At 47.5% G+C, this 25314-nt stretch overlaps 1 protein-coding gene across 1 annotated transcript in view; it reads left to right on the top strand.

Annotated features, from left to right (window-relative positions):
• The window catches only part of SAMHD1 (SAM and HD domain containing deoxynucleoside triphosphate triphosphohydrolase 1), a 161683-nt gene that overhangs the window by 108694 nt on the left and 27675 nt on the right, over positions 1–25314 (top strand). Inside the window, exons 12-13 of the mRNA XM_029611830.1 lie at positions 7323–7456; positions 25155–25247. Coding sequence (XP_029467690.1) covers positions 7323–7456; positions 25155–25247 — 227 coding nt within the window. The remainder of the gene's footprint in view (positions 1–7322; positions 7457–25154; positions 25248–25314) is intronic.

The following is a 25314-nucleotide window of genomic DNA, read 5'->3' as shown; positions in this document are numbered from 1 at the left end:
CAAATTCTTGGACTATTTATGGCATCTCTCTGAATCAGGTCTTAAAACCTCTTCTATCAGAATGCATGTCAGTGCGGTAGCCGCCTTCCATAAGGGTATTGGGGGTAATCCTATCTCAGTACAACCCCTGGTAACACGCTTTCTTAAGGGCTTACTCCATCTAAAGCCACCCTTGCGTCCTCCGGCCCCATCCTGGGACCTTAACCTGGTTCTTGGTCGTCTTATGAAACCTCCTTTCGAACCTCTGCACTCCTGTGACTTTAAATATCTCACTTGGAAAGTGTTATTCCTTTTGGCTGTTACTTCAGCTCGCAGGGTTAGTGAATTACAGGCCCTAGTTACCTATCCGCCTTACACTAAGCTCCTGCAGGACCGGGCGGTACTCCGCACTCACCCTAAATTTTTACCTAAGATAGTTTCGGAGTTTCATATCAATCAATCTATTGTACTACCTATCTTTTTTCCCAGGCCCCACTCCAACTCTGGAGAGCAGACCCTGCATACCCTAGACTGTAAACGGGCTCTAGCTTTTTACCTAGACCGTACAGTTTCTCACAGGAAGAGCACTCAATTATTCGTCTCTTTCCATCCTAACAAGTTGGGACAACCTGTGGGTAAGCAGGCTCTCTCTTCCTGGTTGGCGGACTGCATTTCTTTTTGCTATGAGCAAGCTGGCATTCCTTTTCAAGACCGTGTTAAAGCACACTCTGTGAGGGCCATGGCGACGTCAGTGGCACACCTTCGATCGGTGCCGCTTCCTGACATCTGCAAAGCTGCAACCTGGAGTTCTCTCCATACCTTTGCAGCCCATTATTGTTTGGACAAGGCTGGAAGACAGGACTCCATCTTCGGCCAGTCTGTCTTGCGTAACCTTTTTCCAACCTGATGTACCAACACCCTTCCACCTACCCGGTAGGGTGCGGATGCCCTTTCCCAAATTTCTCCTCAGTTGTTGTGCCTGTTGCACACCGTTGGGTACATTTGGTGCAAGTCGGGACATCCTCAGCTCGGTACTCACCCATTTGTGAGGACAACCATCCTGCTTGTCCTGTGAGAAAGCAAATGTTGCTTACCTGATGTAACAGGTGTTCTCACAGGACAGCAGGATGTTAGTCCTCACAAAACCCGCCCGCCTCCCCGCGGTGTTGGGTTCGTTTTATTTTTACTTTCTAGGCACTGCCTGTAGCTTTGAAAATCAGACTGAAGGGAGACCCCTGCTGGCTGCAGGGTCAGTGCCTTGCTGGGCATGCCCAGTAGGGGCCAGTCAAAGTTCTGTTTAAACTTTGACAGAAGTTTTCCGTGGTGGGCTCCATCCTCGATGTCTCCCATTTGTGAGGACTAACATCCTGCTGTCCTGTGAGAACACCTGTTACATCAGGTAAGCAACATTTGCTATCTCCGATCACTTCAAAATGTGAGGCTATGTTAATATTTTATAATACAATTACAGGCTTGCATCCTGTTGGTTATGATGCTGAATTATGTATCTTTCCTTCTCCTGCCACCAGAGGTCATGTCGTTTCCTGTGGCCAAAATGGGCCCCTTTTAGAGGGTAAAGGGCCCGGAAACAACTTCCAGCAGGAGAAGAGCTAATTATTATATACTATCTTCAAATAAAAATGAACCAAGAAGAAGAATTTCACATCAAATCACAAATTTCTTTTTGTTTTTTTATTGTGAAAGATAGTAAAAGAAAACAAGTAGCAATCCCTAAACCTGTTCTGATTCTCCACAAAATAACAATCAGCTATATAAAATCATACTTCTCATTGAATACATATCAAAACCAATCAACAAAACGCAATGTCCTTACATATTTCCTTGCCATGTTAAACCCTAATGCCACATATGTCTCATCAGCCATCTTAGGCCTTAGGGCTATGTATTCTTTGTATTTCCATTTTGTAGAAGGCATCATGTGATGTTTTTCTTCATCTCAATTCAAAAACATGTTTTTTTATTCCTCGAAAACAAGAAGCTTTGCAGTTTAGGTCTTAGCTAAAGTTACAGGTGCAAATATATATATATATATATATATATATATGCGCCCTGGATTGCAGACAATATGATTGCAACATTATATTATAAGATCTCTGTAGAAATACCATTCTTAGCCTAACTTAAAACGTTTCCACTGTGACACTCATTTAGCTGACCTAAATAAAGATCCAAGAATTAGAGGTCTCAAATTAAGGATCCCTTAAAACTCTAATTTCACAGTCACTGTTATGGAGGAAATATTCATTGCATTCAGGTAAGCCCTTCCTGTCTCACCAACAGAATATATTTCTCCTAGGACAAGCAGGATGGTAGTCCTCGCACATAGGATGGAGTCCGGCACGGAAAACTTATGTAAAAGTTTCTAGAACTTTGACTAGGCATACTGAGCATGCCCAGCATGCCCTATACCATGCATTCATGCGGGGTCCCTCTTCAGTCTCTTTTTCCGCAGAGCTTTTCACATTGTGGTGATTTGAGCTCATGGCTTTTCCTTGGAAATTGCCTTGGAAAACGTTTCTACTGATTATTTTCTTTGTTTTCACGGTTTTTTTTGGCACGGGTCCCTTTCCGGTTTCTGGTAGCCTTCCAGTCAGGTTTCTCGTCAGTTCGGTAAGTTTATTTTTGCTTCCATTTCCCCCTATGGTGGCAGTGCCTTGCTGCCCATTGGTGTCAGTTCCCCGCTGCCACCATTCCTTGTTTTTGCCCCTTGTTCGCATTGTCATGGCCTCATTGGGTTTCCATCGATGCCCCCAGTGCTAGAGGACTATGTCCATCACGGACCCATTCCTCTGCACCATTTGGGAAGGATCACAGAGTGATGGACGCTCTTGGGAAGAAAGTATTTCAGGAGACCATGCTCATTGCCTGCATCGCCTCCTACCAGCTCTACCTGAACCAATACTCTTGCAACCTCTGGAAGCAGGTACCAGAGGTGGTCGAGCGGTTGCTCAATAGCATCAAGACACCTTGTAGTTGGTGCGTCAGAGCCTGGAGTGTGGAAAACACGAGGTTTATTCCACCTAATGATAATTTCAAAATGGCGGCGAGAGTCTCTGCAGTAGGAATCGGTGCCCGCAGAATGGCATGGCTGCAGGCCTCGGATCTTGGACGGGGAGGTACAGGAAAGACTCGCTGATCTGCCATGTACAGGAGATAAGGTGAGGGATGCAGTGTCCCAGTTGCGGGATCACCATGAAACTCTCCATCATCTCTCCGCTAGCACTTCGGACCCGCCCTCCTCCTCTAAGAGGTCTGCAAGGCAGGGTCAGAGGAGGTCCTTCTACCACCAGAGCAAGTACTATCCTCCGGCACCTTGCTCCCGTTCGCAGAGGGTGAGCTCCCGAGGCTGACCCAGTCAGCAGCGAGTGCCCCAGCCAAATCTTGGGACTGGGTTTTGACTGGATCGTAGAGAGCATAAGCCAGCTACCCCCACCCAGCTACGTTCTTTGCGCATCGGTGGCCCAGTATAACCTTGGACCAGTGGTCTGTCCATCGTCCACCAAGGGGACTGATTAAATCTATTGGGTGTCCTGCCAAATTCTCTGTGCCCGTTTTGGGGGCCGATAGTACATCAGGAGGTACTGTTAAGGGAGCTCTCTGCCTTGGTGGGAAAGACTCTACCACTCTGGCTGTTAAGAGGGCGAAGGGGGCAGGGATTCTACTCCCGGTACTTCCTGATTCCAAAGAGAACAGGGGGACTCTGTCTTTTCCTAGTCCTGAGGGCCTTTAAAAAAAAAAAAAAAAGTTTCTAAAAAAAAAAAAAGAAAAGTTCAAGATGGTTTCCCTGGGCACTCTGATTCCCCTCCTGCAAAAAGGGGACTGGCTATGCTTCCTTGATTTAAAGGACGCATACACTCACATCGAGATCGTTTCAAGTCACAGGAAGTATCTCAGATTTGTGGTGGGAAAACAGCACTTCTGGTACATAGTGTTGCTGTTTGGGCTAGCGTTGGCCCCACATGTCATTACAAAGTGCCTGGCCGTGGTGTGGGTGCACCTCCGCAGATGGAGAGTACATGTTTTCCCATACATGTTGACTGGCTGATCAAGAGCACCTCTCAGGCAGGGGCAGATCAGTCCTTGCGCTTGACCATTTGGATGTTGGAGTCACTAGAGTTCATCGTCAACTACCCGAAGTCCCATTTCAGCCCGTCACTTCAATTGGACTTCATAGGAGCCCTGCTAGACACGGCTCAGGCAAAAGTCTTCCTGCCTTGCTCCAAGATGGTCCTTAGCATCCATAGCAGCAGTGATTAAGCAGAGCCAGCAGGTCTCAGCTTGGCACGTGTTGAGGCTGTTGGGCCACATGGCTGCAACCATCCACGTTTACTCCCTTGCATGCTTATGCATGCACAGAACCCAATGGATCCTGAGGTTGCAGCGATGCCAGGCCATTCAGGACCTCCAGGCTCGCATCTGCATCTCTCTGTTGCTCCGGGACTCCTTGTCCTGGTGCTGGGTTCTCTCAGATTTGGAACGGGGAATATCTTTCCAAACTTCCCCTACCCAAATTGTCCTTACTGTGGATGCATCCACCCTGGGATGGGGGTGCTCATGTAGAGGAACTTTGCATCCAGGGCCTATGGCCTACGCAGGAAGCACAATGTCAAATCAACTTCCTGGAGCTCCAGGCGATCAGGTACACTCTATGGGCTTTCAGAGATTGGCTGTCCAACATAATTGTCCTGATCAAAACAAATAACCAAGTAGCAATGTGGTATATCAACAAGCAGGGAGGTACAGGGCATACCTCTGTGTCAGGAAGCGGTCCAGATCTTGTCCTGGGCCCTGTCCCATGGGATGGTGCTCAGGGCCATGTATCTGGCCGGAACGGAGAATGTGATGATAGACAGACTGAGTAGAGCCTTCAGACCCCACAAGTGGTCGCTGGACCCAGAGGGTGGCGAATCGAATCTTCCATCTCTGGGGAATCCCAAACAAGGACTTGTTCGCATCCCCCTGCAACAGGAAGGTGACTCAGTTCTGCTCCCTGTACAGGTCAGATGGCAAACCAGCCTCTGATTCCTTTGCTCGCCATTAGGGCAAATGTCTTTCTATACGCATATCCTCCGATTCCTCTAGTGTCAAAGAATCTCCTGAAGCTTCGAGAGGACCGAGGGACATACGGAGCACACTGTTAGCCTGCGTTTGGACGCGCGTTTTTGACGCGCTAGCTCTACCCCTTATTCAGTAAGGGGTCGAAAACGCGCGTCCAACCCCCCCGAAACTAATAGTGCCCACAATATGCAAATGCATGTTGATGGCCCTATTAGTTATTCCCACGCGATTCAGTAAGTAAAATGTGCAGCCAAGCCGCACATTTTACTTTCAGAAATTAGCGCCTACCCAAAGGTAGGCGTTAATTTCTCTCTGCACCGGGAAAGTGTACAAAAAAGCAGTAAAAACTGCTTTTCTGTACACCCTCCGACTTAATATCATGGCGATATTAAGTCGGAGGTCCCAAAAGTTAAAAAATAATTAAAAAAAAATTTTTTTTAATTGGCTCACGGGTTGAAAACCGGACGCTCAATTTTGCTGGCGTCCGGTTTCCTAACCCATGGCTCTCAGCGGGTTTGAGAACAGACGCCATCAAAATTGAGGGTCAGCTGTCAAACTCGCTGACAGCCGCCACGCCTGTCAAAAAAGAGGCACTAGGACGTGCTAGTGTCCCTAGCGCCTTTTTTTTTTTACCGCGGGCCCTCATTTAAATACTGAATCGTGTGCACAGGAGAGAGTGGCCTGTGTACGCGCCGGGAGAGTGGGCGCACGCCCGCTCTCCTGCAACTTTTACTGAATCGGCCTGTATGATCCTCATAGCACCTCATTGGTCTGGTTTCCACTCCTTCAGGATTTACTGTGCAGGAGACCGATCAGTCTGGGGACTTCCCCAGATCTCATCACGCAAAATCAGGGCAGGCTGCGGCATTGCAACCTCTAGGCCCTATCACTCACAGCCTGGATGTTAAGAGCCGATCCAGCAGCCACTTGATCTTTCCAAAGATGTCTTGATTCCTGGTGGCTTCTAGGAAGCCTTCCACTAGAAAGTCCTATGGACTGAAGTGGAGGAGGTTTTCTGTGTGGTGTGAGCAGAAGGCCCTAGATCTGTTTTGCCAACCAAAAACTGCTTGACTACCTTCTACACCTGTCGGAGGCTGGCTTAAAAATAAACTCCATTAGAGTTCACCTAAGTGCAGTTGGCATACCACCAAGGTGTAGATGGTACGCCCATCTCTGTACAGCCTATAATTGTATGCTTCATGCGGGGCCTGCTTCAGTTGGAGCCTCCCTTAAGGCCTCCTGCTGTGTGTCGTGGACCTGAACATGGTGATAGCTCAGCTGATGAAAGCTCCCTTTGAGTCTCTGCACATCTGTGACCTGAAATACTTGTCCTGAAAGGTCCTATGCTTGACAGTTAACATTCAAAGCATTTAGGGTGCAGAAATCTAAGGGAGCTGTACAATTAGGATTGAGGGAGTAGGGAGTAGAGAGATACCTATGAGTGACAGTCTGATGATCTCTAGGTAGCTAAAGGGTATGATATGACAGTGGGCAGAGCCAGAGGCATGCTGGGGTTCATAGGAAGAGGCATAACTGGCAGAAAAATCAGAAGTGATAATGCTTTTGTACAGACCTCACCTAGAATATTGTGTTCAGTTTTGGAGGCCATACATCTAAAATAATGTAGATAGGCTAGAGGCAATACAGAAAAGGCAACCAAAATGGTGCAGGGTCTGCCATATAAGAGGAGACTTAAAGACCTAAATATGCATATCATAAAGAAGAGGAGCAATAGGGATACGATAGTTATTTAAAGACCTAATAGGTGTAAATAATGCACAACTATTAAACCTTTTGAAATGGAAAGGAGACTGTAGAACTAGTCATGATATGAAACTCTAAAAGGGGTAGATTCTCAGTTGGCAAGCAGGCATGAATTAGCTATAATGCGTGGGTGATGTCATCCAATGGCGCCAACACAAACCCAGCTCTCAGGGCTCATGAAGTCTTTATTGAGTTAACACAGGATTTCTTGCATGTAAACACTGCCTCATGAGCCCCTCACTTTTTCTTTGTCTGAGCTACTGCTGTACTCCAAGGGTAGTAATCGTTAGCACTCCTATTGCTGGGATAGCGATATGCTAACCTGTGTACCATCAAGCTAGCTCAAAGTGATGACTTGCTGATCTTTTAGGGAGGTTTGTGTACCAAATTAACATTTGATAGATACAGAGAAGACTGTTTTAATACAAAAATATATTGCTTTTATTGTTTACTCTGTTTTAGAGAAGTATACATAACTAAAATGTAATTGTCCCTCACAGACAACATTTATCAACAGATCCTGTACTCTACCCATCCTGAGTTGGAAGAAGCCCAAGAGATTCTGCGGAAAGTGGAACGCCGTCAGCTCTACAAGTATTTGGGGCATACAAGGTCAAAAATAAAGATCAAACCGGTATGTACAGTACAAAACTAACATTGAATTTTTAGCTTTTACAGTAACCAATCTAGGATTTCAATTACTCTTTCATTTTACTGCTATTAATTCTAAAATAATTATCTATTTCCTAGTGTGTAGCCAAATGGACTCAGGACCAATGGGTATTGTGCTCTCCTGATAGCAGATTGGGCGATGGAGTCAGATTTCAAAGCTGACGTCAGCCTACATATACCCGTGCAGCATGCTTAGCTCTTCAGTATTTCTCAGTCTCCCATAGCAGATGCGGTCACTATCCAAAAGTGAATAGTGTAACAATTACAATAAAAGAAGAAAATTTACCTTTAAGAAGATAGCCCCGCTTCTCCTGCGATGAAACCTAACGGTCCCTCCCCCAGTCGAGACTTTCCTGAGGTCGATTCGATATCCCTCAGAGGTGAGCCTTAGTCCGCCGGCCGATTCCCGGCGTGGACGTTGCCCCCAGGGTGGCTGAAAAGCAGCAGGTGCAGATTCAAGCGCGGCGGTGAAGGTATTTCCATCTTCCCCCTGCAGCTGGAGACCGCCCGGCACGCAACCGGTAAGCGCCGAGACCAAGTAAGGTAGAAACCTTTTCTTCTAAGTCTCCGGTCTCCAAGGCTCGAACAGCCGTACTGACCTTCCTCTGAGGTTTAAATCGGGTTGAGCAGCCTTCCTCTGGCTAGGCCCCGATCTGGTCGAGGGTCCACACACGTGGAGATCCTCCGGGGGGATGTCGCCATCTTGTTGCCGGGGTCGTCTGCGCCATCTTTCCCCCTCACCGTCTGTACACGCAGAGCAGGCCAGAGGTCCGAGGCGCCTAACTTGAGCGTGTCCGTAGGGGATACACACTTAACTGCGTGCACATCTGGGTTGTGCGCACAGCGGCACGCACAACTGCGCGCATAACTGTGCCACGCGCACAAAATATGCCGTCTGCACGCATAACTTGTACGTACATACTGCGCATAACTTCTGCGCTCCCGACGCGCACAACTAAGAGAATCCACGCGCATAACTCTCGCACGGACAAATTTTTAAGCCCTACACGCGCACAAACAATGGCATCACCATCCAAGAAGGCCAAGGAACCCTTCCTTTGCCCAGCCTGCCATTTGAGAGCTGCGCAGCCTGAATTAAAATCCCTGCTGTGCCAGCAGTGCGAACAGAACCAGGGAGAGCCTAATCAAGACCTCCCACAGCCAGGAGCGGGATCCGGAACCACTGATGATGGCATCCCGGACCTAACTATGTCCAACTTGACACCCTCACAGGAAAGTTCCTCTGGGGCTACCACTACAATCCCTCCTGGCATCAACATGGACCCAGGAACCTTCTCCTGGGTGGAATTTTTCAAAAGGCTGCAAACCTTTGTTCAGGGGCAACCAGCCCCAGCTGCCACTTGCCTCAAACTCTGCCGGAAGCACAAGCACTTCCCAGCACCTCCCGAGGATCTCGAGACATGCCTCTCCTATCCAAGATCATCCCGGATGGGGAGCCAGACCCCTCAGAGGAGGAAACAGACTCCCTGGAAGAAGGGGAAATCCCCCCCCAGGGATGGAGCCATACTGGTCCATGCTCCGATTCTTCCACAAAGACGAATTACCAGCCCTTGTGTACCAAACCCAGTGAAGACACTGGGTTTCCCAGGCACGATCCCTATATTGGAACCTAAAAATAATATCCACAATGAAAGTGCAGACCTTCTATATTGAGTCCCAATCAATCTGATTCAATGACAGATTTGAAAGTCAAGTTCTTTTATTGTTTAGTACGGCAACTCCACTGACTTACAGTACAGACATCTTTTAAGCGTCCCCCGACACGGTCCCGTGTTTCGCCAAGGGCTGCATTGGGAGGGAACACGCGTTTCACAAGTAAAGCTGTAAAAGAACATAAAGGATCAGGACAAAACAATGGACTTAATGCCGACAGGATCTTCAAAACATATCAAATATATACAGGTTCAACCTACCTGAGTGCAGAAAATTTTAAACTTGGCAGGGAGTGCATAGAACCTTAGAACAGACAGGTATTTGAACCCAACAGAGTTGGCGCGAATTCAGGTGAACCGGTCATGTGGTTCCGGGGGGCCAATCAAAAGAGCCCCCATCCCTGAAGCGCAACTAGCAGTCAAATCAACGGGTGTCACTCAAAACCCCAGTAGTTACGTGAATAAATACCATTCCAACTCTCGATTTAAACCCTTAGGGATCACCGTGTCTAATAAGAAGATCCACCTTTGTTCTCTCCGACCGAGTTGTTCAGCATAGTTTCCGCCCCAGGGGGATCGTGGAACCACTTCAATTACAAAGAAGAAGAGGTCAGAAATGGTGTGCTAGTGCTGGGCCCAGTGCTCCACCAGGGGTTCGTTTTCTCGGGCATTCCGAATATTGGAACAATGCTCAATCATACGCATTTTAACCATTCTTGACATTTTCCCAACGTACAGCAGAGGACATGGACACTTAATGATATATACAACTCCATGTGTGGTGCAATCAGAAACAGATCTTAAGGAAAAAAAAATTTGTGTAACCGGGTGTGTGAATGACGAAAGGGGGTGCCGTATGACTGCACATAGAACAATTACCACAGGGTTTATGTATAGCTGAAGATATGGAGACCACACTGGTTGAATTAGAGTCCGCATGAATTAGCCTATCGCGCAAATTCCTCCCTCTTCGATACGTGAAACGTAAAGGTCCCTGAAACAAGCGGTGTAAGGAAAGGGATTGCCAATGCTTCCGAACAATGTTTGTAACTTGCCGGCTTAAAGCAGAGAAAGGTAAAATACAATTATTTACAACATCAGATGAACGAGACTGAGGAAGAAAAAGCAGGTCACGGTTTACAAATAACGCACGCTTCAAAGCATTTCTCACCACCCTTCTGGGGTAACCTCTAGATAAAAAACGTGTAGACATAAGATTTGCCTGCTCCAAAAATTCAGCACAAGTCGAGCAAAGTCTACGGAGCCTTAAAAATTGGCCCGTGGGAATATTATTCCTTAGGGCCCGTGGACGACAACTGTACAATGATAGCAAAGTATTTCTGTAAGTTTCTTTTCGGTATATTGTGGTCACAAATTGGCCATCATGTACCGAAATTAGAATATCCAAAAAGGCTATATCCGCAAAGGATGTATACAAAAGTTGAACTGGAGATTATGGTCAAGAGAGTTAAGCCAGTCTAGAAACATCAAGAACTGTACATCCATCCCTTGCCAAATGAGAAGTACATAGTCAATAAACCGCAACCATAAAGGAATAAAGTGAAACCATTCAGACATTCTTCAAATCTCGCCACAAATAAACATGCTAAACTGGGGGCCACAGTGGCCCCCATGGCGGTGCCCTTGATCTGATGGTAGAACGTATCTTTGAAACGGAAAAAGTTTTTTGTTAGGGCCAGTTCTGCTAATGTCACTAGAAAGGGTGTGGGAACCCGTTGTGGAGCTGGACGTGAGTTCAAAACATCCTCTACAATCTTTAATGCCTCCAACTGAGGAATGTTCGTATAGAGTGAGACAATGTCCAGTGTGACAAAGAAAAAGGACCCCGCTGGAATGGGTGTGGATTCCAAAATTGAAATAAGGTGAGATGAATCCCGAATATAGGACCGTATGTTTGGAACAAATGGTTTTAAGAATAGATCAACAAATTGGGAGAGAGGCTCCAGAAGTGAACCGATCCCCGCCACAATAGGCCGACCCGGGGGGTTCTCCAAAGTCTTATGGACTTTAGGAAGAGTATAGAACACCGGTGTTATCGGAAATTCTGCCATCAGAAACTTCGCCTCCCGAGGCGTAACTATTCTAGCCTCTAATGCCTGTTGAACCACTACTTTAATCTGCTGCAGGAGAATCCGGAGTGGGGTTGCGGGGTAGAGGGAGATAAAAGGAAGGGTCATTTAATTGACGATACACCTCTGCCTCGTATTGATCTTTGTCCTGGATAACTATCCCGCCCCCTTTATCAGCGAGTTTAATTACAATAGAACGATCCCTTTCAAAGTTGGTAACAGCTAGATGTTCGTTTTTAGATAAGTTAAAGTGTGTGTGGTGGTGGCCGGACACCAGGCTATGTACATCCTGATTCACCAGTTTTTCAAAGGCTAAAACTAGCGGATCCATTAGTCCGGGTGGAGTCCACCTAGATTTTATGTATACAAGCGATTCATCCCGACTCGCGGGAGAATCAGAAAAAAACAGCTTTAACTTAAGGGATCTAAAAAAACGATACAAGGGCACTTTTAAATCAAAAATGTTACATTTAGCGGTCGGGACGAAAGATAGACCCTTACCCAGCACCCCAAGTTCAGTACTAGATAAAGTTTGAGAAGACAGGTTAAATATCGCTGCTGGTTCTATTGGCAGAGATCTACCGGCTGGCTGGTCGCTCTGGTCACATGCTGAGTGGTTTGTGCATTGCCTCGGGCTTGAGAGCGTGTATTGTGATCTTCCCGGGGCACTTGTCCCGAATCTGGAGGCTTCTGACCTGAGTCCAAAAAAGAAGAGGCAATTGAAGCATAGCATGTAGAAGCAGATGTTCCTGTAGGATGTGCCGGTCCAGATGGAGCATCTCCCCGATTTGGTTTCGTCCGAATAGAAGGAACCTCTTCGCCAGATGAGTCGCCCGAGGAATCATGGGCGAATGTGACCTTCCTCGGGGTCTGCTGACGAGATTTGGCCATCCATTGGTAAACAAAGCCGGTTTTATAGTCGTTCTCGTCCCTCAGGAACTTCTTGTATTTGACTGTTTTCAAGTTGGTTTTAAATTTGATAAGGTTATCATGAAATTCACATAACTCTTGGTCAAACACTTCAGCTGGAGACGTTGTCTTAATAATGTCCAACTGGTTTGAAAGTTCGTTCTGAAGAGAAGTTTGCAATTGTTTAGTGGTTTCGATAATGAGTACCATTAGATCGAAGGAACATTTATTAAGGATCTGATTCCAATGGGTCAAGAAAGTGGAATTATCCGTGTGTAGACGTGGCTCCTTCTGTATGCGGAGGCCCCTCGGGATCCTTCTAACCCTACAGTACTCAATCAGAGTAGAGGCGTGAAGTTCCGCTCGAGTTAGGCGTTTTTGTAAATTAATCACATCAATCCCTGAAATCACTGGTACATCCGCTGAAGAGGAGTCATCGAACCTAAAAATAATCCCATGTTGGTGTACCTCCGTAAAGCCTCATGCTATTTTCCTATGTTGGAACCCATCAAGGAACTGATTGACCTGGAATGGAATGCTCCAGAGGCCAGGTTTAAAGGGGGACGGGCACTAGAAGCCCTGTTCCTGCTGGAACCCATGGCCAAGGAACTTCTACACTTCCCTAAAGTGAACGCTATGATCTGCGGTATCTCAAAGCACACCACAATCCCTGTGGAGGGAGGAACGGCACTGAAGGACGCCCAAGACAGAAGGCTGGAAGCCATCCTTAAGCCATCCTTTGATGTCTCAGCAATGATGCTACAAATTGCCTCCTGCTGCGCCTTGGTGGCACGTTCCTGTTTGATCCTCTCCAGAGTCGCTACCACGCCCCGAGAAGCGTTGGAACCTGCGGTCTCCTTCCTCACCGATGCTACCACTGACCTCGTGCGCACATCATCCAGGGGTGTCGCAGCCTCAGTGGCGGCCAGAAGACAATTATGGCTCCAAAACTGGTCGGCTGATGTGACTTCCAAGGCGAATCTCACAAAAATGCCTTTTATTTATTTTATTTGATTTATTTATGTAAAGGTGTGTACATCATATCGGTTTACATGTAACTTGAACATTTGTACAAAGAACGGAGCAAAAACTTGGAGGTAGCATAACATTTAACAGAGAACTTGATTTAGGTTATGTACAGGGGTAGGAGGGATACATTATCGTGGAGTACAGGGGGCAGGCAAGAGAGGTATAAATAAAGTGAATAATTGGGGGGAGAACATGTTGGGGGATGGAGGGAGGGAAAAACATGGAGCAATATAACTGGAAATATATCATTATTGAGTATATACATAGTTATTTGGGCAAAAACACAACATTATTGAGGCAAGGGGTAGGGAAGGGTAGGAGGGAGCAAATACTTTGTATATGCTCAATTATTTTATGTATTATTGAAGCAGAAGGAAATAGCATTCTTTGAGCGAATATATAACAAAATTGGAACAGGAGGAGATGGTAAGGGGGGAGAGAGAGAAAGAATAGAGCAGAGATGGTGGTGAAGTATTGGGTAAGGGAGGAGGCAGAAATGACTAAGGCTAATATGGAGGGTGGTTATTCCGGGAACGCTTGTTTAAAGAGCCATGTCTTTTAAAGTATATCTCCTGTACGGAGGCGAACTGGAGAAGTTGGCCAACAAATGGGGCGAATCCCCAGTACCCCGATTATCTGAAGACAGGAACAAAAGAACATATCAGTGCTCCTCCCCCTGAAGAACCAAGGGTAGAGGATTGCAGCGTTTTAAACCTTACAGGAACACACAGTCCCAAGCACCTTGTACTTCAGGAAGGTTTCAGTCTTTCGGAACAAGCACATTAAGAGAGGAGCAAGCTCAAGGGCAGGCTCCGGCTGTGCCCCACAATGAGAAGATGCAGACCCATCCACAGGAAGAAGACATAGGGGGCAGACATACCCTCTTCTACCAAAGATGGGTCGAAGTAACATCGGACAAGTGGGTCCTAACTATGATTTAAGAGGGGTATGCCCTGGAATTCCAAAGCATCCCCCAGACAAATTTATGAGATCACCGTGCCACTCCCACTCCAAGAGACTGGTAGTGGAAACCACGCTAGCAAAATTACTCAGCCTGAAGGCAATAACTCCTGTGCCTATGTCTCAACAAAATACTGGTCACTATTCCATCTATTTTATGGTTCCCAAGAAAGAAGGAACATTCCGATCCATCCTGGACCTCAAGGCCGTCAACCGTTACCTGAAGGTACCACACTTCCGCATGGAAACCCTACGCTCCGTTATAATGGAAGTGCAACCAGGAGAATTCTTAACCTCCCTGGACCTATCCGAAGCCTATCTTCACATCCCGGTCCATCAGGACCACCAGCACTTCCTGCATTTTGCGATACTGGGAAATCATTACCACTTTGGAGTGCTACCCTTCGAACTAGCGACTGCTTCCAGAACCTTCACCAAAATTATGGTGGTAGTAGCTGCTGCACTGAGGAAAGAAGGAGTTCTGGTACATCCTTATTTGGACGATTTGCTGATCAGAGCAAAGTCTCCGGAATAGAGTCGCCACGTGACTACCAGAGCCAAGAACTTACTACAAGAACTCAGGTGGGTCGTGAACACAGCCAAGAGCTGCCTACAGCCCTCCCAGTCACTAGAATACCTGAGAGTCCGGTTCGATACCAAGCTGGACAAGGTCTACTCTTTCCCCCTCCAAGGAGAAGGAAACTGATGGATCAATTGCGAAACCTGTTGACCTCGGTCCGCCCCAAGGTATGGGTCTACCTTCAAGTCCTCTGCCTCATGACCTCAACTCTGGAAGTTGTTCCCTGGGCAAGGGCCCATATGCGACTACTACAACGCTCCCTATTGTCACGATGGAATCCAGTGTCCCAGAACTATTCAATTCGCCTCCAGCTACTGACAGAGGTTCGGCATCAGCTTGATTGGTGGCTACAAGAAGAACACCTAAGCAGAGGCGTAAAGCTATCCTCACCGAAGTGGATCTTGCTCACCACAGATGCGAGTCTGCGAGGGTGGGGAGCCCACTGTCAGGAACTAACAGCCCAGGGACAAAGAAGAGGCGGAATGGAACATAAACTGCCTGGAAGCTCGAGCGGTCAGACTTGCCTGCCTGCGATTCAGCCACAGACTCCGAGGCAAGTTTGTCAGTCATGTTGGACAACCCCACACCCGTGGCCTACATCAACCGCCAGGGAGGAACCAGGAGCCAGCAGATGTCTCTGGAAATAGACCCTCTCATGGAGTAGGCAGAAGCAAACTTGCAAGGGATTTCGGCCTCCTACATCACGGGAAAAGACAACATCTCAGCAGATTATCTCAGCAGAGAGAGCCTAGACCCGGGGGAATGGTCGCTGGCGGACACAGCCTTCCCAGATGATAGTGAATCGATGGGGTCCCCCAGCCATGGACCTCCTAGCAATTAGTCACAATGCCCAAGTCCCCAGATTCTTCAGCCGCAGACGAGATCCACAATCTCAAGGAATCGACGCTCTCGTCTAGAACTGGCCAGAGGAAGACTTCTTGTATGCCTTCCCACCCTGGCCGCTACTGGGCAGGGTCATTCACAAGATAGAGAACCACAGGGGACTAATCTACTAGTCACCCCGGATTGGCCAAGAAGACCATGGTACGCGGACATGCGAAGACTATTGGCGGGGAATCCTCTGCGTCTACTGCCATACAGAGACCTTCTTCGGCAGGGACCGATCTCCCACGAAGACCCGGATCGATTCTCTTACGGTATGGCCCTTGAAAGGACTAACCTAAAGAAGTGCGGCTACTCAAAAGCCGTGATTGACACTCTGCTCCGAGCACGCAAGTTCTCCACATCTCTGTCTTACATATGGATCTGGAGAGTATGTGAAGACCGCGCCCTCCTTCTGAGGACAGCCAAGATTCCCACGATCCTAGAATTCCTACAGGACGGCATGCAAAAGGGGTCGTCTCTCAACTCCCTCAAGGTTCAAGTTGCTGCACTGGCCTGTTTCAGGTCCGAAGCGGACGGCATCAGACTATCAACTCACCCTGATATGTCTTGCTTCCTGAAAGGAGTTAAGCAACTCCGGCCACCTCTAAAGTGGCTGGTGCCTCTATGGAACCTCAACCTAGTACTAGATTTCCTAGCAGGGGAGTCCTTCAGACCAACAAGCGGCCTGTCCCCATACCTCTTGCCCTTAAAGATTGCATTCTTGATCGCAATATGCTCAGCGCGGCGCATCTCTGAACTTCAAGCATTATCCTGTCGAGAACCATTCCTCAGGTTCACTCCAGGCACCATATAGCTGCATACGGTACCATTCTTCCTTCCGAAAGTGGTTTCCCAGTTCCATATGAACCAGCCCATATCCTTACCATCACCAGATGAACACAGAGATTCGGAAGACTCACGCCTCCTTCGCCACCTGAATGTCGGCAGAATCCTAGTCCGATACCTCAAGAGATCGGAATCCTTGCGCAAAACTGATCACCTGTTCATTCTTCACAGCAGAAAGAAACAAGGGGAAGCGGCATCACAAGCGACCATAGCCCGTTGAATCAAAGAAGTCATTAATGCTGCCTACATAGAGCAGGAAAACCACTACCTCTACAGGTCAAGGCGCATTCTACAAGGGCCCAGGCAGTCTCCTGGGCTGAAATCAGGCTGCTTTCACCAGCCAAAATCTGTCGGGTGGCGACATGGTCCTCCCTACACACCTTCTCCAGATTCTACCACCTGGATGTCCAGGCTAGAGAGGATACAGCCTTCGCAAGCGCAGTATTAAGTGGGCCACGGGCAGCCTCCCACCCTGCAAGGGAGTAGCTTTTGTACATCCCATTGGTCCTGAGTCTATCTGGCTACCCGCTAGGAAATGGAGACATTACTTACCTGATAATTTCGTTTTCCTTAGTGTAGACAGATGGACTCGGCAAACCTCTAGCAGATGGTTGGTCCTGGCTGGTGCAGCTGTTTGGTGCTGGATTAGATGTTCTTCCAGGCCCTAGGCCAGGCCACGGGCTTCGGGCAGCACAGCGAGCCCACTTCATTAGATCCTAGTAGAGCTGGAGGAGGTAGGCTATTAATCATTTAAAAAAAAAAAAAATGATGATACAGGAAGGTGGGCTTTCTCCTTGCCTTGTCTCCATTTATTTGCCTTTGTGTCCCCCAGAAATGGAGACAAGGGGGAGGCAAGACAAGGAGAAATGCCCAAATCGCACCTTCCTGTATCTTCTTTTTTTTTTAATGATTAATAGCCTTCCTCCTCCAGTTCTACTAGGATCTATTGAAGTGGGCTCGCTCTGCTGGCCGAAGCCAGTGGCCTGGCCTAGGGCCTGGAAGAACATCTAATCCAGCGCCAAACAGCTGCCCTAGCCAGGACCTACCGTCTGCCAGAGGTTTGTGTTCTTTCCTGCCTGCAGTTCTCCAATTGGATCAGCATGAGTCAGTCCATACCGGATTAATTCAGAGCTGTACCCACCCCTAAGTAGTGGCGATATCATCACGCTAAGAAAAAAACACAGTGTTGTCAACCTTCATCTGCTGATAGGGAAAACAACCCACCTGGACTGGTGGGTGGTTGTTTTGGTTTTTTTTGGAAAAATAAAGAAAAAGTGCAGATGAGGATGGGAAAGTTAGGTTTTCCTGTAAACCACAGCTTGTTATTCCAAACAGAAGCTGGTGCAGGGGGTCCGATACTTCTTGTAGGCCTGGCCATGGGGCAGTCTTTGGCTCTGGGTGAGTGACTACATCAGGGAGATGGAGGATGGAGTTGCCTGTTCTTGGGGAGCTGTGGGATGAGAAGGCTTTCAAGACACTTGTAGAATGTGCGCTGGTGGAAAAGAAAAAAAACCCCACATGTACTTCTCGCGTCTGCCGTGCCAGCTGGGCCCAACACATTTTTCATAACTATGCATGGAAAGGCAGGAGAAGAGCTGCAGATATGGTGCCTGCGGAGTTTGGCGTGCTGCAACAGAGAAAGGTCCCCTTTGCCTGGTATGCATACACTCTGGGGAGCTGCTGCTGTGGAAACTTTACAAGTATTGTTTTATAGATTGTTATCCGCCATGAACATGTTATTGGTAATATGGTGAGCTATAAGTTCCTGCAAATAAATACATTTTTATTTATATATTTAGATTTATATTCCACTTTTCACAGAGCTTCAAAGTGAATTACATTCAGGTACTGTAGGTATTTCCCTATCCCCAGCGGGTTTACAATCTAAATGTTATGGTTAAGCGGTGTTTGGGTGGATTCTTGGGTACTGTGGCAGATGACCACGCCCATGGAGAGGAGCCCTGTGAGGCGCCACAGTACTGGCCTAAATGCAGGATGCACAAACACAGTTAGTTCTTTTATTAGCTTGAAGTGTGCCACCAGAGGTGGAAGTAGTGAGGTAATCTGGATGTAGCAGTCTCAGGACCCTCGGCAGAGGGAACCCTTCTCACCCCGTTGGTATAGGGGAAGTCCGGTGTAGGTTTCCCAGCAAGGCAGTACTTGGATGAGATAGACTGAGAGTTAGGTTACTCACTAGATGGTTGCTGTAAGTATGCGATTCCACCAGGTTGAAGAAGTTGGTACTTGGCACTGAGGCAGGGAGAGCAGGACCTCGAGGAGCGAGTACCTGATCCCTGTAAGGCCCCTGAGGAGCAGGTACCCAGGTTAGCAATACCCCGAAAGGCAGAAAGAGAACTTCCAGCGGCAGCACGGAAGCAGCAGAGTAGCTCAGACCGGCTGAAACAAATCCTTTGCTAACTCAATGAGCTAGCAACAAAGTACAGGCTATATACCTGGATGGCCTGACGTCAGTAGAGGAGAACGCCCCCGAGGTTCGCGCCAGTGCTGGAATAAAGACGTAGGTGGCGTGCGCCACCCTAGTAGGCCCTTGGGAGGAGCATGGGGGAGGCATGTAGAGGTTCCAGAGAGGTCGGCTAGTAGATGCATCGGTAGCCATTTTCCCAAAGGAAGCAGGAGGAGTGAGAAAGGTAAGGCAAACGGGGCAAAGCTGTCTAGCACCGACGGACGCAACACTAAGTTTCTACCTGAGGCAATGGAGGGTAAAGTGACTTGCCAAAGGTCACAAGGAGCAACAGCAGGACTCGAATCCTGGTTTATAGCCCACTGCTCTAACCACTAGGCTACTCTCCAGCACAAGGGAGAATGGTACCCCACAATCCCCCAATCAATTGTGGCACATCACATACTCACACCTATGCCAGCTCCCTAGCTTGTCGCAGGTCACATCCTCACTCTGACTCTATCCTCTCCTCTGTTCTTGCAGCCCATGTCCCTTTTCTCAATCCGTCTCATCCCCTCAGTTTCTCTTCTCTTCTCCTCTCCTAGCCAGAATTCCTTCTTTCAGTTCCTCTCCCAGACCAAAGATTATATATTCCTGTCTTAAGCTGAATTTGAATAAACACATCTTCAGCTGGGCAATTACCATTAATTGACTTGATTTTTATCCTCTTTACTCAGCATAAACAATAAACCAAATATACTTATTGTTTTATAGACTCTTCTTTTTGGCACCAGAGTAGGTCCTGTGGAATGGCAGGAGCAATGCTTTTGCCACTGTCCAGATGTTTTTCATTCTTTGCTTTTTTCTCTTTGCTGTTTCTTTCTCTCTATTACTTTCTTTTTTCAGCCTGCTTCTTTCTTCCTCAGATGCTGCCTTGCTTCTCAGATGCTAACTTTCTTCTCAGATGCTACCTTCTTTCTAGCAAAAGCACGTGAAGTCAGATCCTTTTTTCTGACCCAGGGTACTCCTCCTCTGCTGATAATTATAGAGAAAATAGTACCCAAGGTCCTCGGAGGTAAATTTACCATTACACAAACTTTTCTTTTTCCACTGTTTATAATAGTCAGCAGGAATGATAATTTTTGGCACAGTTTAAATCATTGAAATAACTTTCATTAACTTTAATTAAACTGAAGTACTGCAGGAAATAGGGTATCTTTTCACTGGTCTCTTCACTGAATTTTCTCAGGTGGAGAACACCTCCTGGAATTTCTAATTACTTGGCAAGCTTCCAAGCCTGAATCTCAGTAAGGAAATCACAGTGAAATCCTGAACTGGATTCTTGCTTAGACTGGAGTCCCAGCACATGGGCTTCCCCTGGTTACATAAACACTCCAGACTAGCTTTGCACAAGTGATGGGGGGCAGAGGAGCCTGGTAATCGGGCTGCCCAGGATTTGGTGGGAACAGACCTGGGGGCATCCTTGTTCACCATCCCTGAGTGTCCAGTCCTTCCTGCTGAGTTGGGGGTTGTTGATCCTCCCCCCGTGCTTGGAGCTTGCTCATTGGGGTCCTTGGTGTTCCATCGCCTCAAGGCTGAACAGGAGAGTTTTTGACTCAGTTTTTTAATTTCCTTCATCAGGCCTTTTGCACAATTTAAGAGGCCTGGGAGGCCTTCATTTCCACAGTGCCTCGAAATCCTTGGAGCTCCTTCTGCCTTCCTGGTCTGGAAGTGCCATCCAAGAGAGCTCTGGGTTCCTTGGAGGACCTGGAGCCAGCTTGGGAAGAGCCTCAGGAGGAGTCTGTCAGGCATCCTGATGCTGAGAGCTCGTCTTCCTTGGAAGAGGGTGAACTCTGCCGGGTCTGGAGAAGGATTCGGTTATTAGGATCTTTTACTGGGATGAGATTGGGGGGGCTTATTGATCGAGTGATCACCTGTCTCTGCATTGAGGTCTGGGACCCATTATTAAAAGTGTCCATAAGGTAACCCAAGCCTTTCCCCTTCATCTAGAGGTGGAAGAGATAATGCTAGTTGAGTGGGAGGCCCCGGAATTGGCATTCAGGGGTGTGGAGCTCCTGCATAGGTTGTATCCACTCCCAAAGATGTTCCTCCAACATTTCTTTCATATTCCCACTGTGACTGCCTTGACTAGGCGTATCACCATCCTGTGGAGGGCAGTATGTCCTTGAAAGACCTCCCCCAGAATAGGAAAACGAAGCTCCCACTAAAGCACCTGTTTACCTCATTGGCATGTTGGTTCAGATTACCATCTGTCTGGCTCTGGTTGTTTGGGCCCTTCTGCACTGGATACAATAGCTACCAGAGAGCGAGAAAGTGACTAATATAGACTCAGTAGTTGCCATTCTAGTAACTGCTTTGTATGATTTTTTTCCCAGCTCCTTGCATTCCGTGGTCCTCTCAGTGGCAATGCATTGTCTCCTTTGGCTATGCAACTGAGTGGTGGATTCTTGGTCCAAGACGTGCCCGAGCAAGCTGCCCTTTAAGGGAAAGTTTTCTTTTGTTTGGAGACGACATGGATCAGTTGGTGGTGAATTTGGGTGATCCTAAACTGAAGTGTATCCCTGAGGACAGGGGGTGAACCTTTTTATAGGTCAGCTAAAGGTCATGCCAAATACAGGGACTCTAGGTACTATAGGTTGGATGGACAGTACTGTTCTTACTTGCCGCATGCTTTTAAATCTTCCAGGGGCTGGGGACAGTCCTTTTGTGGCTCCCGTAAGCCCAGGTCAGATCAGATCCGGCCCCGGGATTAGGGAGAGCCCCTCAATGAGTTGCAGAGGGCCTCTTGCAGAGGTTTTATCAGGAGTGGGCCCAAATAACCATGGACCAGTGGATTCTGGACATAATGGCGGCAGCATCTGATGCCTAACACTGTTATGGTTTCCCCTTGTTCGTCCTCAATCAAGCAGCTGTCAATCTGGGAGACGATCATGAAGTTGGTTCCTGTGCCCACCTTGGAGCAGGGCAGTAGTTGCTACTCGATTTATTTCATGGTGCCCAAAAAGGACGGCAGTTTCCTCTAGATTCTAGATCTCAAAAGGGTGAATCATTGTGCATCATCCACTTCCGTAAGGAAATGCTTCAGTCCGTTCTGGTAGCAGTAAGGCAGGGAGAATATCTTTGCTCTCTGGATTTGCTGGAAGCTTACTTCCACATTCCTGTCCATGTGGATGATCAGCGGTTGCTCTGTTTTTGCATGCTGCAGATCATTTTCAGTTCCGAGTGCTACCGTTTTGGCCTTGCGACAGCCCCACATGTCTTTATCAAGGTTATGGTGGTTGTGGCAGCCTTCTTGCAGCGTGAAAGCATTATGGTCCACACCTATCTGAACAATTAGCTTATTCGGGCAACGTCATATGTGGATATGGTCAGGACATCTGATCGTATGGTTCAAGTTTTAGAAAGTTTGGGTTGGGTTTTTAAATTTTCCCAAAAGCCACCTTCAACTCTCCCAATCCCTTCAGTACTTGGGGAATCTGTTTTATACTCAGGTTGGGTGTGTGCATCTCACAGACAAACGAGTAGGCAAGATACTACAGCAGGTGCATGCGTTTGCTGCTTAGCAAGCTCCCAAGGCTTGAGATTACCTGCAGGTTCTCGGCCTGATGGTAGCAATGCTAGACCTCATCCCCTGGGCCAGGGCCTATATGTGGCTACTACAAGCCTCCCTTCTCTCGAGATGGTCTCCCCAGTCACAGTCTGCCCTTGACAGAGTTTCTGGTGCAGTCTCTCAGTTGGTGGATGGTGCCATCTCACTTGTTCCCAAGGGTCAGTCTGTCTCTACTGGATTGGATAGTAGTGACAACGGATGCTAGTCTAACTGGCTGGGGGATGCTTTGCATGCGCCAGGTGACCCAGGGTCAGTGGACTCCAGTAGAGGCTGGATTTTTGAGTTATCTAGCTGGCACTGCAACACTTTCTGCTGATTCTGTGGGGCAAGGCAGTCAAAGTTCTTTTGGACAATGCAATGGTTGTGGCATACTTGAATAAACAATGAGGCACCAGGAGTCGGGGAGTATCTTGGAAACGAGCCTACTGTTCCCATGGACAGAGCAGAACCTTCACTTGCTATCAGCAGTCCACGTTGCCGGACAAGAGATCATGCAGGTGGACTTTCTCAGTAGGACTCTCCTAGACCCAGCTGAGTGGGAACTGATCCTGGAGGATTTTCAGCTTCTCACTCTATGGTGGAGTCTACCCTGCATAGATTTTATGACGTCTTGCAAAATTGCCAGGGTACGTCTGTTTTTCATTCACAGGAGAGAGTTCAGCATGGCGGGCATAGAAGCCCTGCTTCAGTCATGACCAGTAGGAGAACTTTTGTACGTTTTTTTCCCCCCATGGCCTCTCATTGACTGAGTGCTTCGCAAAATGGAAGTATCATCCAGCGGGGTGATATTCGTGGCTCTGGATTGGCCACAGAGGCCCTGGTACGCAGATCTGATGCGGCTCAGGGTGGATGGTCCACTATGTTTGCCATAGGCTCCAGGCCTATTGGTTCAGGGTCCAGTAGTTATGGAGGATCCGGATCACTTTTGTCTTACGGCTTGGCTCTTGAGTGGCGACGGCTGTGCAATAGAGGCTGTTCTGCTTCTGTAATCTCCACTCTCTTAGTCCAGAAAGACACTCAATTCTTTGGTGTATATTGGCACTTGTTTGAGAGCTTTTGTGAGGACTTTTCAGTCACCCTTTGGAGGGCCGAGATCTCTCGCATTCTGGATTTTCTTCAGAGGGACTTGGATAAGGGATTGGCCTTGAACGCCTTCAAAGTTCAGGTGGCTGCCATTTTGTGTTAGCAGGGGCGCCTGACTGGATAGGCTGGTGGCAGCACAGCTTGATGTCGCTAGCCTCCTTCGTAGTATTAAGATGTTGTGCCCACCTTTTCGTCCTTTCTTTCCTCAGTAGGATCTCTGTTTGGTACTGAAGGCACCGGTGGCACCTTCTTTTGAGCTGCTGAAGCATGTGTCTTTGAAGGATCTTGCTCTAAAAGCAGTTTTTCTAGTGGCTGTTTGTTCCAACAGGAGGATTTTGGAGTTTCAAGCCCTCTCCTGCCATGATCCTTTTCTCGTTATCTCCTCAGCTGCAAATGTTTCACCCCATTCCTTCCTTCCTCCCTCTTGAAGGTGAATTTCTCCTTTCATATCAATTATAGATGTCCCTTCCAGCTTTCTCTTGAGAGGAATATAGGAAGGAGTTCGTTTCTCAGATGTCTAGATGTTGCTATTTGGAGTTGATGAATAAGTTTCAGCGATCCGCCCGATTGTTCAGCAGGAAGCATAAGGGGGAGGGTACTTCCTAGATTGCCCTGGTTTGCTGGATCAAAGAGGCGATTGTTTCGGCTTATGTGGTAGTGGGAAGGAGGCCTTTGAAGGACCTTCGGGCTCACTCTATGAGAGCACAGTCTTCCTCGTGGGCAGAAGTGCACATGGTCATTTTTGCGGACATTTTGTAGAGCAGCCATCTGTTCTTCCCTGCATCCTTTTGAGAAGCACTTAGCTCTTGTCAGGCATACTTTAAATTACTGTCTGCTCCAATATAATATGAGCTGATCCGTACTACAGCCTTGGCTAAAACTTGTCTTTAAGTTGTCTTATTGCTACTAGTACAAATCAGAATATTTGTCTTTTGCCTGTTAAGACACAACTTAGATAAAGTGGTTTATGTCTTAAGGGTGGGGTGAGTGGGAGAGGGTGAGTTTTCAGTGTTTTGAAAGATCCTTGTTTGTTTGTACTGGGCAAAATAGTTTGTGTTAACCTGCAGTTTTGCCGTATTCTTTCAACTTGCTTACACTGATTTGTTGTCACAGATGTTATTTCTCATGCGATTTGAGGTATATGTTATTGAAAGCCAATAAAAGCATTTAAACTAAAATTGATCTTAATTTTGTATTAGAATAGACTGGAAACCCTGGGTTGGCTAGGGCTGCTGCGGAGGCACCATTCGCAACCCATGTGGGGGAGGAAGTCATTGTCAAGAGCGACACCTGGAAGCCAGATTTAGATCCCATGATACAGAGTTTTGGTAGGAGTCCTCATGTATGGCTCCTGGCCTTAGGGTTCATTGCGGCAATGATCAGACAAGTGTGTGTGTGTGTGTGTGTGGGGGGGGGGGTTCTATTAAAGTGGGACAACCTTTGGGGGGTGATGAGTGAAGGCTCATGGCACCAGAATCCCAGTATTGGTTCCATTTGAGCTGAAAGAAACTGCTGGGCTCAAAAGAAAAAAAAAATACCAGGATGAAAAAGATTTTTGTTTGTTTTTTCCTAGGAAGATTATGATAAGTTGCCAGCTGGTGTTGCTGAATCCATCCCACAGACTTCTGTAGACGTTCTCCTACAGGCTGAGGATTTCATTGTTGATGTAAGTAGACAAAATGTGAGGGTAGAAGACAAATAAGAAACACACTGTGAATTCCATTACATGTGAT

Source organism: Rhinatrema bivittatum, chromosome 8 (assembly GCF_901001135.1).
Source record: "Rhinatrema bivittatum chromosome 8, aRhiBiv1.1, whole genome shotgun sequence".
NCBI classification, from domain to species: domain Eukaryota; kingdom Metazoa; phylum Chordata; class Amphibia; order Gymnophiona; family Rhinatrematidae; genus Rhinatrema; species Rhinatrema bivittatum.
The sequence above is the reverse complement of the archived record's forward strand: the minus strand, read 5'-3'. Positions and strand labels throughout refer to the sequence as shown.